At 40.8% G+C, this 15,794-nt stretch overlaps 1 protein-coding gene across 1 annotated transcript in view; it reads left to right on the plus strand.

Annotated features, from left to right (window-relative positions):
• LOC311176751 (Fc receptor-like protein 5) overlaps positions 1 to 15,794 on the plus strand; it is a gene marked incomplete at both ends in the record, with an annotated part of 241,867 nt that overhangs the window by 72,279 nt on the left and 153,794 nt on the right. Inside the window, 3 exon segments of the mRNA XM_084242396.1 lie at positions 10,779 to 11,063; positions 11,691 to 11,975; positions 12,205 to 12,483. Coding sequence (XP_084098522.1) covers positions 10,779 to 11,063; positions 11,691 to 11,975; positions 12,205 to 12,483 — 849 coding nt within the window.

Below are 15,794 nucleotides of genomic sequence, written 5' to 3' on the forward strand. Positions count from 1 at the left end.
TTTCTAATCCAACATACTAGTCTGTGTCTTTTGATTGGTGAGTTTAATCCCTTATATTTAGGGTGATTATTGATACATGGAAGCCTGCCATTGCCATTTTGTGCACAATTTTATGGTTCTATTCTTTACCTTTCTTGGTTCTACCTGTTCATTCCTCTGTTGGTCTGGATTTTAAGGCTTCTTATAATATTTCTTGGGGTGGGGATTTAGTAGTAGTGAGTTTCTGAAGATTTTGTTTGTCTGGGAATGTCCTCGTTTTTCCCTCATATATATTATTACCTTCTCTTATTGCCCAGTGTTTCTTTAGAGAAGTCTGATGTCAGCCTAATCAGTTTTCCTTTATAGGTTATCCATTTCTTCCCCTTAGACAGGTTCATTATTTTTTCTTAGTCTTGGACTCTTTGAAGGTTTATTACTACGTGTTTTGTTCTAGTTTTCCTTTCATTGTGATAATTTTACATCTTTCTAGCATTCCATATGTCTATTTTCATTTCCCTCTTAAGGTTTGGGAGGTTATCTTCAATTATTTCCTTGAACAGATTTTTGGTTCCTTTCTCTCTCTCTCTCTCTTCCTGGGATTACTATAACTCTTGTATTTCCTTTCCTCATGGTGTCAGATAATTCTCAAAGTGTTTATTCTTTTCCCTTTGTATCTCTGTTTCCTTTTCTTTTTTGATTTTTTAAAAACTTTTTTTAAAAAATTAATTAATTTATTTATACAAGCACTGGGTACAGTCAGAAGCGCGGGAGGGTGAGAGAATTCACCAGAGCCAGAGCAGGGAGCAGAACAGGCAGAAGGACCGAAGTACACTGCTGAGGGGAGCAGCAGGTGGCAGGAGAGGTCTGCGCACCATGTGGGACCCTCACCCAGTGGCGGGGATCAGCCGGGGATTGAACCGGAGCTGCAGAGTCTGCGGGCAGCTTCGCAACCCAGCGCTCAACTGCTGAGCCACCAGGGAGGCCCTCTTTTTTGATTCTTTTTGTATCTTTTGTATCTTCAGGAATACTGATTCAGGGACTCCCCTGGTGACACAGCGGTTGAGTGCTGGGCTGTGAAGCTGCCTGCAGCCTTTGCAGCGCTGGTTTGATCCCTGAACGCCTTCGAGGGTCCCACATGGTGCGACAGACCTCTCCTGCTGCCCGCTGCTCCCCTTAGTAGTGTATTGCGTCAGTCTGCCTGTTCTGTTCCCGGCTCTGGCTCTGGTGAGTTCTCTCACCCTCCCGCACTTCTGACTGTACCTAGTGCTTATACAAATAAATAAATCTTAAAAAAAAAATTCTCATTCATTCTTCCATATCATCTATTCTATTTTCATAGCTCTTTCCAGAATTTTTTAGCTTCTCTATTGATCTTTCAACACCCTGCAATACCTTTATTTTCTTATTTATAGCTTCAGTCTTATTTGCCTGCTTGTTTATTATGTTTCTCATAGCTTTCTTCTCCTTTTCTACATTTTCTCTTATGTCTTCAAGGTTTTTTTTTTAATTTTTGCATGCAAGATCTGAGGTGTAGGTCAGAGGTGTGGGGCATGAGAGGATTCAGCAGAGACAGAGTGCAGAGCAGAACAGGCAGATCTACTGCAGTACACTGCTGAGGGGAGCAGTGGGCAAGCCAGGAGAGGTCTGCTGACTCATGTGGATCACCTTCCTGGCTGGGGCTTGAACTCATGCTGCAGTGGCTGCTGATAGTTTTACAGTGTTGAGACTTAACCCTGTGTAACACCTGGGAGGGCCTTCAAGTTTTTTTAAATTATGGCAATTTTGAATTCTTCACTTGTCAGGCAGAGAAATTTTTCCCTGTCCATATTGCTGGGTTTTGGAGATTGATTTCCTTAAGTGCTCTATTTTTCCTAGGAGGACTTGCTTGATCATTCCTATTTTTCTTTCTCCCCATTGTCTGTTCTTGGGTTTGCTCTACCAGGTGTGTTTTATTCAGGTGCATGTCCAGGCTGCGGGGGCCAGTGGGTCTCTATCTGAGCAAGCTGCTGGCAGAATATCATGGGTGGTTGTGCAGCCTCTGGGTACATTGCATTACTCCCTGACTTGGTAATGGGACTGGCAGAGTCCTAGTGAGGTTCCAGAGAACTCTGTTGATCTGGGAGTGGCAGATGACTACTCACCTTGAAAGTCATGAGTTCTCTATGCACTCTTTGTCCCACCCCTGTGGTGCATCCCACCTCTGACCTGATTGGTTTTGGGATGGTTGACTCCTGTGGAGAAGAACCTCACTTTAGATTTGTAAATACACATAGGCTGAAAGTAAAGGGGGTGGAAAAGCTATCCTATGGTAATTAAAAGAGAGCAGAGGGCCTCCCCGGCGGTGCAGCGAATTGAGCGCAGCACTGTGAAGCTGTCCACAACCTCTGCAGTGTGGGTTTGATTTCTGCTGGCCAGGGAGATACCCACATGGCACGGCAGACCTCTCCTGTCTCGCCCACTGCTCCCCTCAGCAGTACTTTCGGTCCGTTTGCCTGTTCTGCTCCCTGTTCTGGTGAATCGTCTCACCCTCCCATACATCTGGCCTGTACCCCAGCTCTTGTATAAATAAATAAATGTTAAAAAAAGAGAGAGAGGGCCTCTCTGGTGGTGCAGTGGTTGAGCGCTGGGTTGCAAAGCTGCCCGCAGCCTCTGCAGTGCTGGTTTGATCCCCGACCTCCGGGTGAGGGTCCCACATGGTGCACAGACCTCTCCTGCCGCCCGCTGCTCCCCTCAGCAGTGTACTTCAGTCCTTCTGCCTGTTCTGCTCCCTGCTCTGGCTCTGGTGAATTCTCTTTCACCCTCCCGTGCTTCGGACTGTACCCAGTGCTTGTATAAATAAATAAATAAATAAATAAATAAATAAATAAATAAATCTTTAAAAAAAAAGAGAGAGAGAGCAGAGACTTTAAGTCAAAACTATCAAAATGTATAAAAGAAGACATTTTATAATGCTAAGAAGGCTAATGTACTGGGAAGATAATTAGAAATATGTATGTACCAAACATCATAGCACCTTAATATGTAATGTAAACATTAACAGAATTGAAAGGATAAGGAGAAATAGACAGCAACACAACAACAATAAGAGAGTCCAATACCCCCATTAATTGACAGAAAATCCAGACAAGACATCAACATGAAAGCAAAGTAATGAGACCTAACAGATTTAATACAAAACATTCTACTCAACAGCAACAACAACAACAGAATACACATTCTCTAGCACACACAGAGGTTTCTATAGGATACATCATGTTAGGTCAAAGAAAAATCTTAAGGAATTTAAGAATGGTATCACAACATTATATTTTTCTGATCAAAATGAAATGAAACTGGAAATCAAAGAGAGAAAGAAAACTGGAAAATTCACAAATATGTGAAAATTGAGCAGCACACAATTGAACAACAATTGGGTCACAGAAGCAACCAGAAAGGATTGGGACAAAATAAAAATAGATTGGGACAAATAAAAGCAATAATATGACTACCAAAATTTATGGGATGTAACAAAAGCAGCAGTAAGAGGAACATTCAGAGTGATAAATGTCTACATTATAAAAGGGAAAGACCTTAAATAAATAAATAACATAATTACACACTTCAAGGAACTAGAGAAAGAATAATAAACTAGGTTGTCAGAAGGAAAGGGAAAAAAAGATTAGAGCAGAAATAAATGAACTTGAGACTAACAAAACAACAGAAAAACTGATAAAATTTAGAATTGTTCTTTTAATGATGACAATCTCTTTTTTGGTTAGAATCTTATTTTATTTATTTTTAAAATGTTTTTTATTTTATATATTTTTAACACACATCTTCATTTTTGTATAATGTATGCCTTCTCATCTTGTTTATATTCCCCATGAGATTCCTACCACCCATTCACCCATGCACCATCACTGTAGTTCCTTGTGCTCATCCCATCCCCATTTACTCCTACTCCCTTCTCCCCCGCTGCAGAATGTCTCCAGTTTATAGCTGCTTGTTGATTTTTATTTCCACATTTTTATAATGATTTTTCCCCTCTGATCCCTTATTTTGATCCTCTACATTCCTCCTATAAGTGAAACCACCTGGTATTTTTCTTTTTCTTTCTGGCTTATTTCACTGAGCATAATACCTTCCAGCTTCATCCATGTTGCTGCAAATGGCATGAGTTTATCTTTTTTGATTGCTGAGTAGTATTCCAGTGTGTATATACCACATCTTAATCTGCTCATCTGTTTTTGGGCATTTGTGTTGTTTCCATATCTTTGCTATTGTAAATAGTGCTGCAATAAACAGGTGTGCAGGTGTCCTTTTGAATTAATGTTTTTGTGTCCTTTGGGTAGATACCTAGGAGTGGAATTGCTGGATCATATGGAAGCTCCATTTTTAGCAGCTATAGGAACCTCTAAAAAGCTTTCCATAGTGGTTGGACCAGTTGACATTCCACCAGCAGTGTAGGGGAGTTCCTTTTTCTCCACATTCTTGCCAACATTTGTTGTTGCCAGTTTTTTGATACGTGCCTTTATCACTGGTGTCAGGTGGTCTTTCTTTGTGGTTTTGATTTTCATTTCCCTGATTATGAGTGATGTTGAACATTTTTTCATATTATGCATTCTTTCATATTTTTTCAGTGCATATGTTGGCCATTTGCATTTCCTTTTTGGGGAAGTGTTTTTTTTAGTTCTTCTGCCCATTTTTTGACTGGGTTATTTACTTTGTTTTGGTTGAGTTTCATCGCTCTTTGTAGATATTTGTGATCAGTCCCTTATCATCAGTATTGTGTGCAAAATTTTTCTCCCAAGTAGTAGGGCATCTCTTTGTTTTTGTTAATGTCTCTTGCTGTACAGAAGCTCTTTAATTTGATGTAGTCCCAGCTGTTTATCTTTTCCTTCACTATCTTTGCTTTGGGTGATGTGTCTTTAAAGATGTTACTGAGGTGTATGTCATGTAGTGTTTCACTTATTTTTTCTTTGGTATGTTTTATGGTTACAGGTCTTATGTCTAGTTCTTTAATCCATTTTGAGTTGGTTTTTGTACATGGTGTGAAGTACTAGTCTAGCTTCATTTTTTTGCATGTAGCAGTCCAGTTTTCACAACACCATTTATTGAACAAACTGTCTTTGTTTCATTGCATATTCTTTGCTCCTTTGTGATAACAATCTCTTAATATAATAATAAAAGAGAAAAATCACATAAAGAAAATCAGAAATGAATGAAGAGACATTGCATTTGACATAATAAAAATAAAAAGGATCAAAAGAGGCTGTTATAAAAATTATACCACCTACAAACTGAATAATTCAAAAGAAATAGATAAATTCCTAGAAATATACAGCCTATCAAGACTAAATCAGAAAGAAACCAAAAGCCTATGCAGACCTATAAGTAGTATGGCATAAAAGTCAGTAATCAAAAAAACTATTAACAAAGAAAAGCTCAAGATCATATGCATTCAGTGATTAATTCTACCAAACATTTCAAGAAGAATTAGCACAATTTCTCTCAAACTCCCCTAAAAAATCGAAGAGGAGGGAACACTTCCAAATATATTTTTGAGTCCAGATTCACCCTGATAACAGTATCAGAGATTCCACACAAAAACTAAAAACCTTTAAAAAGAAGGAAATTCTGTAATAGACAACAATATGGATGAAACTTGTTGGACATTATGTAAAATCCAAATACTGCATGATTCCACTTATATGTGATGTCTAAAATTGTCAAGTTCACAGAATCAGAAAATGATTTCCATGTGTCAAGGAAGGAGGAAGTAGGGGATTTCTAATCAAAGGGCATTAAGTTTCAGTTAAGCAACACTAAGCTGTTATGCAACTTTGTATCTATACTCAACAATAATGTGTAGTCAAAATTTGTGTAAGTTGATACTACAATGTCTCAGTGGAGAAGCTGAGATCATCCTCAAATCTGAAATATCTGTAAAGGATATATAAAACTCAGTGATGCAATTAAGTTCATCTTTATGGGCAACAGTATTGTTAAAACATGTCTCTCCACATCCTACACAAACAAGTTTCCATCTGAATATGTACCAACTGCTTTTGATAGCTATTTAGTCAGTTGTGATTGATAGAAACTCATACACTTTTCAAGTTTTTGATACTGCAGGCCAAGGGGATTATGACAGATTACAAATACCAAGTTATCCACAAACAGATCTATTTCTAGTCTTTCCATCGTCATTTGAAAATGTGAAAGAAAGTGAGTGCCTGCCATAAATTACCACAGTGATTTCTTGCTTGTTGGAACCCAAATTTATCTCAGAGATGACCCTTCTACTTCTGAAATATTTGCTAGGAACAAACAGAAGCTCATCAGTCCATAGACCAGTCCAGAGTGTGAAGATCTGGCTCCAGACCTGAAGGCTGCCAAGTGTATGGGGTGTTCCACACGCACACAGAAAGGAGTAAAGACTGTAATTGAGGAAACCCTATTGGCTGATCTGGAGCCTCCAGAAATGAAGAAGCACCACAGATGTGAGTGGCTGTGAACATCTCTCCAGACAACAGCTGATATTGGCATCAAATAACTAAAAGCAAGGTTTATCAAACTAAAGTTTAAAAATTAAAATTCGATTTTGTAATACTGACAACTTCCCTGCACTAACTCACATGCACCATTGAGATAAAACCCATAGATATGACCCTCTTCCCCTCTCAACACTAGTTAATTTTGAATAACTGTGTATTTTTAGAAAAGTGATCAGTACTAGTTTTTGTTTTGATGTTTCAAAGTATACATATATATTTAAAAACAAGGTATGTTTATGAAGACTCTGCAACAGACTCTGACTGTTAGAAGTTTTTTTTTTTTTTTTTTGTAAGCAAATGCCTGATTTAAGCTTTGATCAATGGGGCATCCACTTCACAGATGATTATTTCAAAGGAACACATTGCCAGTGTCAGTCCCAACCCCCCACCCTCAGTCACCCAGTCTCCTTGGTGTTAGAGATCTTTGATAATTGACCATTTGGGTTGATAGTTTTTTCTCTTCCCATGCTTAAAATTTCCTCTCTTATGTTTTAAAGACACCAATAAAGAGGGAGTCTGTGAAATGTTAGGACCTTACCTTTTTCCCCAGAGGCCTCTGTCCCAGTCCAACCCACACAGACACACATGACCTTGCTGTGTGGCCCCAGGTGTGCCTTGTGCTTTCTAAGGCTTGTGAACCATAAACCTTATTTTCAAAGCTTCCTGAGGGTCACTTCTGAGAAGGTCTTGCAATTATAATAAAAACCGCGGGGTCAGGGCAGTCACAACTTTGGCACAAAACAGTTTTCCCTTTGCACGCTTGTTCATTTATCTCCTAGGTTGAACAGACCTGTGTGGGACTTAGGGTAGCCCCTCTTACTAATCAGCAAATTTCTGTTTTGCCTTTTCAGTAGCTTCATGCCCATTTATGTAAAGCTGTCAAAGCCTTTTATGTCTGCTTTGCCACTTTGACCTGGTGACTCACACCATAAATGTGGCAGAACCCTATACTCCTAGTCAGGAGACAAGAGGAACCAGAGATTTGTGTGAATTCAAGGTGATGAAGGGGGTTTCCATTTGAAAAATGAAGAAAAGGCAATCTGAATACTAGCAAATTCTCAGCTAGTATTTTCAAAGAATCTGGGTACAGCTTTGGAGATACTTCTCCTGAGAAACCTGAACTGTTGGAAGATGATCACCAACATCTAAAATTGCAAAGCTGCCAGGGCTGAAACATCAAAGCTTGGAGGAAAGTGGCCAATCAGAACCCAAGGCAAAATCAGATTCTTTTACTTCCCCTTTTAATTAGGCAAACTTCAGGGGTCACCAACTTCCTTTCAAACATCCTGGTTGGGAAAGAAGTCCTGCTTTTGGCACGAAAGACTCTCCCTGCCCTGGGGCAGGCCAGGCCCCCATGCTGCTGTGGCTGCTGCTGTTGGTCCTGGGTGAGTACATAGGTTGGACTGGGATAGAGGCCTCTGTTCCTCATGTTGCTCACAGGAAAGCCAAGGAGTTCATCTCTACTTGCTATTGGGGTTCAGAGAGAGCTCAATATGGGAAATGAGGGTACTGGGTCCCAGGAAAACCAAAAACCTCCAGATACAACCCTCAGCACAAGCTAAGTATGCACTCATGGCTTTTCACCCATTTCTTTCTTCATCTCATAGGAAGATTGGATTTTTCTTTCTGCCAAACCATAGCTCTAAAATTCCTCAGATAAAATTCCAAGTTTGGAAGTGACTCCCTTCCTGAGATTTCAAGCCAATATTTAACCAGAGATACAAAAATGTAGGAGGAACAACTCCTAAGAAATGGGAGAAGATAAATCATTTTTCCAAGTCCTCCTCTGTCTCTGTACCATGAGGTCAGTGGGGGGAGCATGGAACAAGAATGAAGCAATAAGCTGCTAGGTATAGAATAGTAGAGAGATGAGCCAGGGTTGTAGACTTCAATCATGACATTTTTATAAAATAACTAATAAGTATTTTTATTTGTTTTGAGACTCTGGCAGCTGTAGATGAGGTGCAAAGAAGTAGGAAGGAAAAGCTAAAGAAGTGGTTATAACTGGGTTGTTGGAAAATTTCTCAGGGAGTAATGGAAAGGATTTGTGAAATACTGTTGTGTGCTAATCTTTAAATTTTGGTCCTTTCACAGCTCCTGGAATAGGACAATCAGGTCAGTTCCCCTTATCTCCATTCCTCCTGCTCTCAGGGCACTGGTCTCTGAGGCAGCACAGCCTGTCGCTGTAAACAAGGGCTGCAGGGATGTGCTAACATCAGTGGTGTTGCATCTCTGAGGTCACTCCTGTTGCGATGGTGGGTAGCGGATCCTCTTCTGATTTCTGTTTTTAGTCCTGTCCCTGGTCCACCTCAGGGTAGAGGGAAAAAGCATTTGCATAGTAAAGGGCTGAGGCAGAAGCAAAGAACCTCAGATCTGATCTGTATTCCCTAAGACTTCTCTCTGAATGCCCAAACCTGTGCCAATATCAAAGGATACAGAAATAGCTCCTATTCACAGAGGAGTATCTACAGAAAATCCATATTCATCTCCAAAAGGATCTCATGTCATTGCCAACATCTAGTCCCATCAGTCAGTTGCAATTCTCTCCACAAATATGAGTCCTCAAGTCTCCCTTATCCCTTTATTCAAATTCTTTAAATTCCTCAGTTATTGATGGTTTCCAACTTAGATGGAGAGAATTTTGTGCCTTTCCCCACAAAATAGCCAATGAGACAAGATTTAAATGTAGTGAAAGTGAAAAAAATCTTGTTCATGAAATATTAACAACCAAGTAGGAAGTGATTTTTCAGAGTCTAGAAACTGCCTCTGAAGTATCTACATCCCAGCCTCACCTCTCCTTTGACAGGAATGCAGAGCACAAAGACATTTCACAATCAGCCCACCCCTAGATGCCCTTAGCATGTTTGCCCCTACAAATCATATCTCCAGAGCTTCTCTGAGCCCACATCAGGGGACTAAGACCTGTCCCCCATGACACCCACCCTCCCACATTTGGGTTGTCTCAGGCATTTCCCAGGATGTTTCTGTCCTAAATGGAATTAGTCCAGGAAAATTCCTAGTGCAGATTGGGCCCACCCTTGTTCTCTGCCCACCTTCCACTGACCTTTTTCTATTTCCTGTGCAGGAAAAGCTCCAAAGGCTTTTCTTCTTCTCAGCCCTCCATGGTCCACTGCCTTCAAAGGAGAGAGCGTGACCCTCACATGCAGTGTGCCCCATTCTCCAGCCCAAGGAGTTGTACTTTGGTATCGTAACAATGATTTGTTGAAAAATAGAGATAAAGAGTTCAGAATAAGAAAGTCTGGATTTTACAAATGCAAGACCCAACAATCTTCCCTCAGCGACTCTAAGTATGTGGAATTCTCATCTGGTGAGGAGAGAAGGGGATCTCTGGAATGAAGCCCTGGGCAGCGGGTCTGAGGGCTGGGTTAGTGCGGGGAGCTCTGAAAGAGCTGTAAACAAACAAGAGGATTTTCAATGAAAATTAGGAAACAGGATAGCTTTGGGATGATACATTTTCCATCTTCTCTGTCCAGAGAAGTGTGGGTTACCCAGAAGTCACCAGGCAAAAAGGGACTCAGTTCAAAGAAAGCTTCGGTATAAAATTCCTCTTTCGTTAAAAGACATGTATAGGTATTAAGGATATTTCCTGGAAATTAGTTTACTCTACTAGGACAAAGGAGAATTGAGCACTGTGGTCACACGGGACTGTTATTGGACACCACTTGCAGGCACAGACAGGACTGTAGCTCCTTCCTTGTGGGCAGGAACAGGATCCTGAAGGAAGAAACAGCCAGGGCAAATGAGTGTGTCCCTTTGCAGACTTGCTGATCCTGCAGGCTCCACACCTCGTCTTTGAAGGAGAGGATCTAATTCTGAGATGCCGGGTGAAGGAAAAGAATACCAATGAAAAAATATACTATAAAGATGGAGAAACACTTGGTACTTCTAATAACTTGGTGTTCATACTAAAATCAGTCCCCCCAGGCAATGGCAAGTACCATTGTGGAGTTCATATAAAGGGGTGGTTTTCACCTAAATATGAAGAGTCAAAACATCTACTGATCAAAGTTCAAGGTAATGGGACCCTTCCGTGGACAACAGGGCTCAGCAGGAAAACAGGGCAAGGTGGTTGAGGGAGAGAGTTTGCCAGAGGAAATCCCACGGAAAGCCTTTTATGACCCTGCCACGGGAGGGAGACAGAAGGTGGCTCTGTCTGCAAGGGGCCTGCAGCTCTTTACTCATGCCAAGAACATAGGTGCTTCTGTTTAGGAGCCCTAAGGACTGTGTGTTTCTTCTCTCTAGAGCTGTTTGCACGTCCTGTGCTAAGAACCAGCCCTTCCCGACCCACAGAGGGGAGCCCAATGACCTTGAAATGTGAGACTCAGCTGCATCCACAGAGATCAGGCATTCAGCTTCAATTCAGTTTCTTCAAAGCAAATCAGACCCTGGGGTCAGGCTGGAGCAGCTCCCCAGAGCTTCAGATCCCCACCGTGTGGAGTGAAGACACTGGCTCTTACTCTTGCTGGGCACAGACTGAGACACACAGAGTCCAGAAGAGAAGCTTCAGATCCCTGATTCAAGTGCAGAGTGAGTATCCCTGGAGCTCCTCCAGGGTCGAAGCAGGGAGGGCAGAACAATGTTGTCTCCTGCTACTCTGGACAGTAATGATCATGTGCAGTCTTTGGAGGTGCTGCCATTTGCTGACCTAAACATACGATAAAATAATTGGAAAAGAGGAAGATAAATATAAATTGAAACAGTCAGATAAGAGCATAGGGGGATGGAGGTGAAACTAGAAAAAAGTCTTAGAGTACAGGAAAGGAGGGTTGAATTCTGAGTAAAGGTCACTTTAGAATAGAAGTGACACTCTCGGTGTTTCTCTTATATTGTGGTCCATCAGTGCATCACAGATTCCCTAGAGAGGAATGTCTGTAAAAGATGAGTGCCATGCACATTAAGTTTAAGTTTAAGTTACATCAAAGTCCTGATGCCTACATTCCCCAAGATGGAATTGTGTTTCTGGAATTGTCCCCATGGTTGGGGGGGGGGGTTGCTCCCTTCATAATAATATAGACAATTATTTTTTTCTGCCTGATTTGGACACATGCCTATTCCACTTGCTGCCTTTGACTTACCCATGGCAGTTCCAACTTGCTCCTTGACTTTGAAGTCCCTGTTATCAGGACCCTCACCTGTCACCTTGTGCCCTCCCAGGAGTTCCCGTGTCTGATGTGAGTCTAGTGGTCTGGCCTCCCCAGGGACAGCTGATTGAAGGAGGAAAACTGGTCCTTGTCTGCTCAGTGGCTAAAGGTACAGGGACCATCACATTCTCCTGGCACAAAGAGGGCACATCAAGTCTGGGGAGAAAGACTCAGCGTTCCCTGTCAGCTGAGCTGCAGATCCCCTCTGTGACGGAGCACCATGCGGGGAGGTACTACTGTTCAGCTGACAACATCGATGGCCCTATACTCAGCAAATGGATTACAGTCACACTCAAAAGTAAGTTCCCATTTCTGTTAGGCTTGGCTCAGAAGTCAGTGATAGGTTCTCTGTCAGCTAACCAAGAAATGAAAAGAGTGCAAAATAAGTTGAAGGCACCTTATTTCTCATGAATAGGACTGAGAAGTGATGAAAAATTCAGGATTACTCCTGTTTGTAAGTTCCTTAAGAAAGGTTTTGAATTTGTCATGGCATCAGAGTTTTCTGACAGCCTCTTTTACTCCCCCAGTTCCAGCATCCCGCCCTGTCCTCACGCTCAGGACTCCTGGGGCCCAGGTTGTGGTGGGGGACCTGGTGGAGCTTCACTGTGAGGCCCAGAGGGGGTCTCCCCCCATCCTGTACCGGTTTTATCATGAGGATGTCATCCTGGGAAACAGCTCAGCCCCCTCTGGAGGAGGCGTGTCCTTCAACCTTTTTCCGACCCCAGAACATTCTGGAAGCTACTCCTGTGAGGCTGACAATGGCCTGGGAGCCCAGCGCAGTGACAGAGTGACTGTCAACGTTCTAGGTGAGTAGGGGACATCCAAAGCAGTTATAGCCAAGAACAGGCTTTGTCTTCACTCAAACAGCTCTTTTGGGCTGTTTGCTGGTGTGATAGCCCGGCCAACTCCTAGGAGTTGGGACTCTTCCTTCTAACTATACACTCGGCAACTTAGGCAATTTCTTTGTTTCCTCTGGCATTGCCATCAATAGTGTCAGAGTCCACACAGTCTTTCTCTTAGAGGCACAAAGACTTTCTAGAATACCAGCTATGCAATGGCTCCACAATTTCTGACAAGGAATCATCATATAGAACACTTTATTGAAAAGTGACCAGATCATTCCTTGGCAAGGCTTTCTGCTCTACTCCCATCCAGTGAAATCCCTGCTCAACTCTGTGTAACTAGACAGAGTTTATGGACACCCACAGCCATGGGAACACAGCTTTCTTATTGTAAGGTGGAGGCCAGGGCAGGGATGGGGCAGGAAAGGGGAACTTGAAACTGCTGCCACCTGCATCCCTGAACTGGCTAGAGCCCGGCCTAATAAGCAGCAATGAAAGAACAACCAGTTCTGAGAGAAAAGCAACTTCTTTGAAAAGCAACTTTGGAAAACAACTTGACATTCTCCACCTCCAGCCAAGGCCAGACCCTGCCCTATAAAAGCTTACTCTCATCCCCCAAAGGGTTTTCTCAATATCTCCAATCAAAATTTTTTTTTCACCAGGGACACCGAAGCATCTTATATTCCCTGCTTCCAGCACGTGCTGGTAATTAGTGACATGTCCATCCATTTACAAGACACCCTTAGTCCAAGCCATACTTATTCCAAAGTGCCAGCATTTGGAGGGGGCTGGGGTGGGGGCAGAACACTAGGATACAGGAAACTGGCAGTGACGTCCCATGACTCAAAACTCTTACATGCTCTGGATTTGCCATGACTTCTTGCTCTCCAGTGACTCCAAACTAAGAGAATATTTAGGACTTTTTGGTGAGTAACAATTTTTCCTCCGGGCCAAACTTGGGTTATGATTTAGGTAGTACTCAAACCCAGGAGGGCCAGACTGGGTGCTGAACCTGGTGCTTTCAGTCTTGAATAAGAAAATATCTATTTGTGTTGCCTTAAACAAATCTATTTACTAGTCTCTCCTCAATTTTCTCACTTTTAAATTAAATGAGCCAAGTAAATTACTCCTGATCACACACCACTCTCATTCAAGAGTATTGCACATGCACCCCAAATATTTATTATGTACATGTACTACTTAATATACACTTTATAAATCACAGAAATATAAATTAAGATAAAGTAAATATTTTTATAATGAAAATATAACTGCTTATTTGTTATCCATGATAACACATAATATTATGATTACTCCCCACATAAGGCTACAATATTATTTTCTGTATAAGCTACAATATTATTTTAAAATATACTTAGAATCTTTGACTAAAATGGTAATCATATGTGATTTTTTTTTTAAATAACTGTTGTACAGTTATTTGAGGTGTGATTATGAGTTACTTGCTCCAATTGGTTGCAGTGTCTGTTACTGCTTAAAAAGACATCTTGTCAAGACATCCAGAGCCAGGTGGATGCAGAGCATCACTGGTTGTTCCTACAAGTCCATAGTACCCATTTTTCAATTCCATATGATAATTATGCAAAGATTTCCATTGAAATTTGCTTAGTGAATTTCTATTTTTATTGATGATAATATGTTATTCTTATAAGTGGGAAGTAACAAATATATTCAAACTTGGAAGAATTGCAATCGCTGCATTGTTTCCATAGACTTTTAAATATTCATATATAGATTTTTGGAGTTAATAATTTTTTGGCAAAAAGCACACAAAAATGTAAATTTTTAGACAATCATTTTACAAAATATATCTCCATAACATGTTTATTTAGAAAACATTAATAACAGGAGTGGTGTTAAAAGGTCTTTTTTGGGTGTCTGACTAAATATTATATTATTGATAATTATTGATCACCAAAAAAAAAAGAAATAATGATCTTTCTTCATAGAGAAACACACAGATAATTTTACATTTAGCCCTCTTTTTTGAACTTTGCCACAAAATGATTGAAAAACTTCTTTGTGTTACAGAAAGTGTTTGCCATCATTCCCCAATCTCATTGCAAAGCATTTCAAAGATGCTACTATTTAAGATAAAATGACCCATAATATTACCCAAGTAGCCAACCAAAAGGCCAGTTTGCTTCTGTATGTTGAAAGTGTACAGTGGGAGGTGGTGCCCCACTTCTCCCATGTGACCCCTCTGCCTTCACAGGAACTCCCAGCTGTGCTCACTGCATTGAGACCTGTGGCCTGAGTAGGTGTGTCAATGTGAATGTCAGTAAAGCTGAATTTATTTCTTACTTTCAAATTAAAAACTAAACATTCTTAAACATTCCCATGTTTTCTCCTCATACCCCAATGGACATGCTCACACTCCACCTACTGAATTTGATGATCATCATGGGGTGGTTTAGCCCTAGAGGTCTCTGATCCTTGGAACTGACCTTATAGAATTTTAAGTTTGGTGAACCCTGGAGGGACAAATGCTCCCTGCAGGGAGCCCTGGAAGGATCCAAGAATCACTGCTCCTAGCACACAGAAGCCCAGGAAATAGGAGGCTAGAAAGATTCCAGGGACATGGTAGAGTAGGAAACTCCAGGAATATGTCTTCCAACTAGACACTAATTGCAGACTCAGTATGATGTAATTATCTTGGGACTTTGAGGTTTACTGAAGGCTAGCAAATACCTGGGAAATGCCTGGACAGTAAACTGCAGTTAATTTCAGTCAACTTCAGCACAGTAACATTATCCCATCCCCTCCCATTTTGGTGTTGATTTCACTATCAGATTATATCTGACTATATCAGATTATATCTTTATACATTGTGTGTCTCCAAAAATAAAGTGATAACTTTTATTTATTTTATTTTATTTTATTTGTATTTTAGAGCCTTGTTTTATTTTATTTTTATTTTTTTCCCCCCTGGGCTTTAAGAATTATTTCATTTATTTATTTATTTATTTTTAAAATAAATTTTATTTTTATATTCCACATACAATTGCAATCCCCTTATTTTGACCCCAATCCCTCCCCTCCCCGCTCCCCACCCCCCCTATAGAGTGTCTCTGGTTCATAGTTTTTTGTTGATTTTGATTTTCATAAAGTGATAACTTTTAAACCCATTACTTTCAGATACACAAATGACCAATAAACACATGAAATGATGCTTATCATTGCCAATTATTAGGGAAATGCAAATCAAAACTATAATGAAATACCACCTCACATCTATTAGGATGACTAATATT

Source organism: Talpa europaea (assembly GCF_964194135.1).
Source record: "Talpa europaea genome assembly, chromosome: 9".
NCBI lineage: Eukaryota > Metazoa > Chordata > Mammalia > Eulipotyphla > Talpidae > Talpa > Talpa europaea.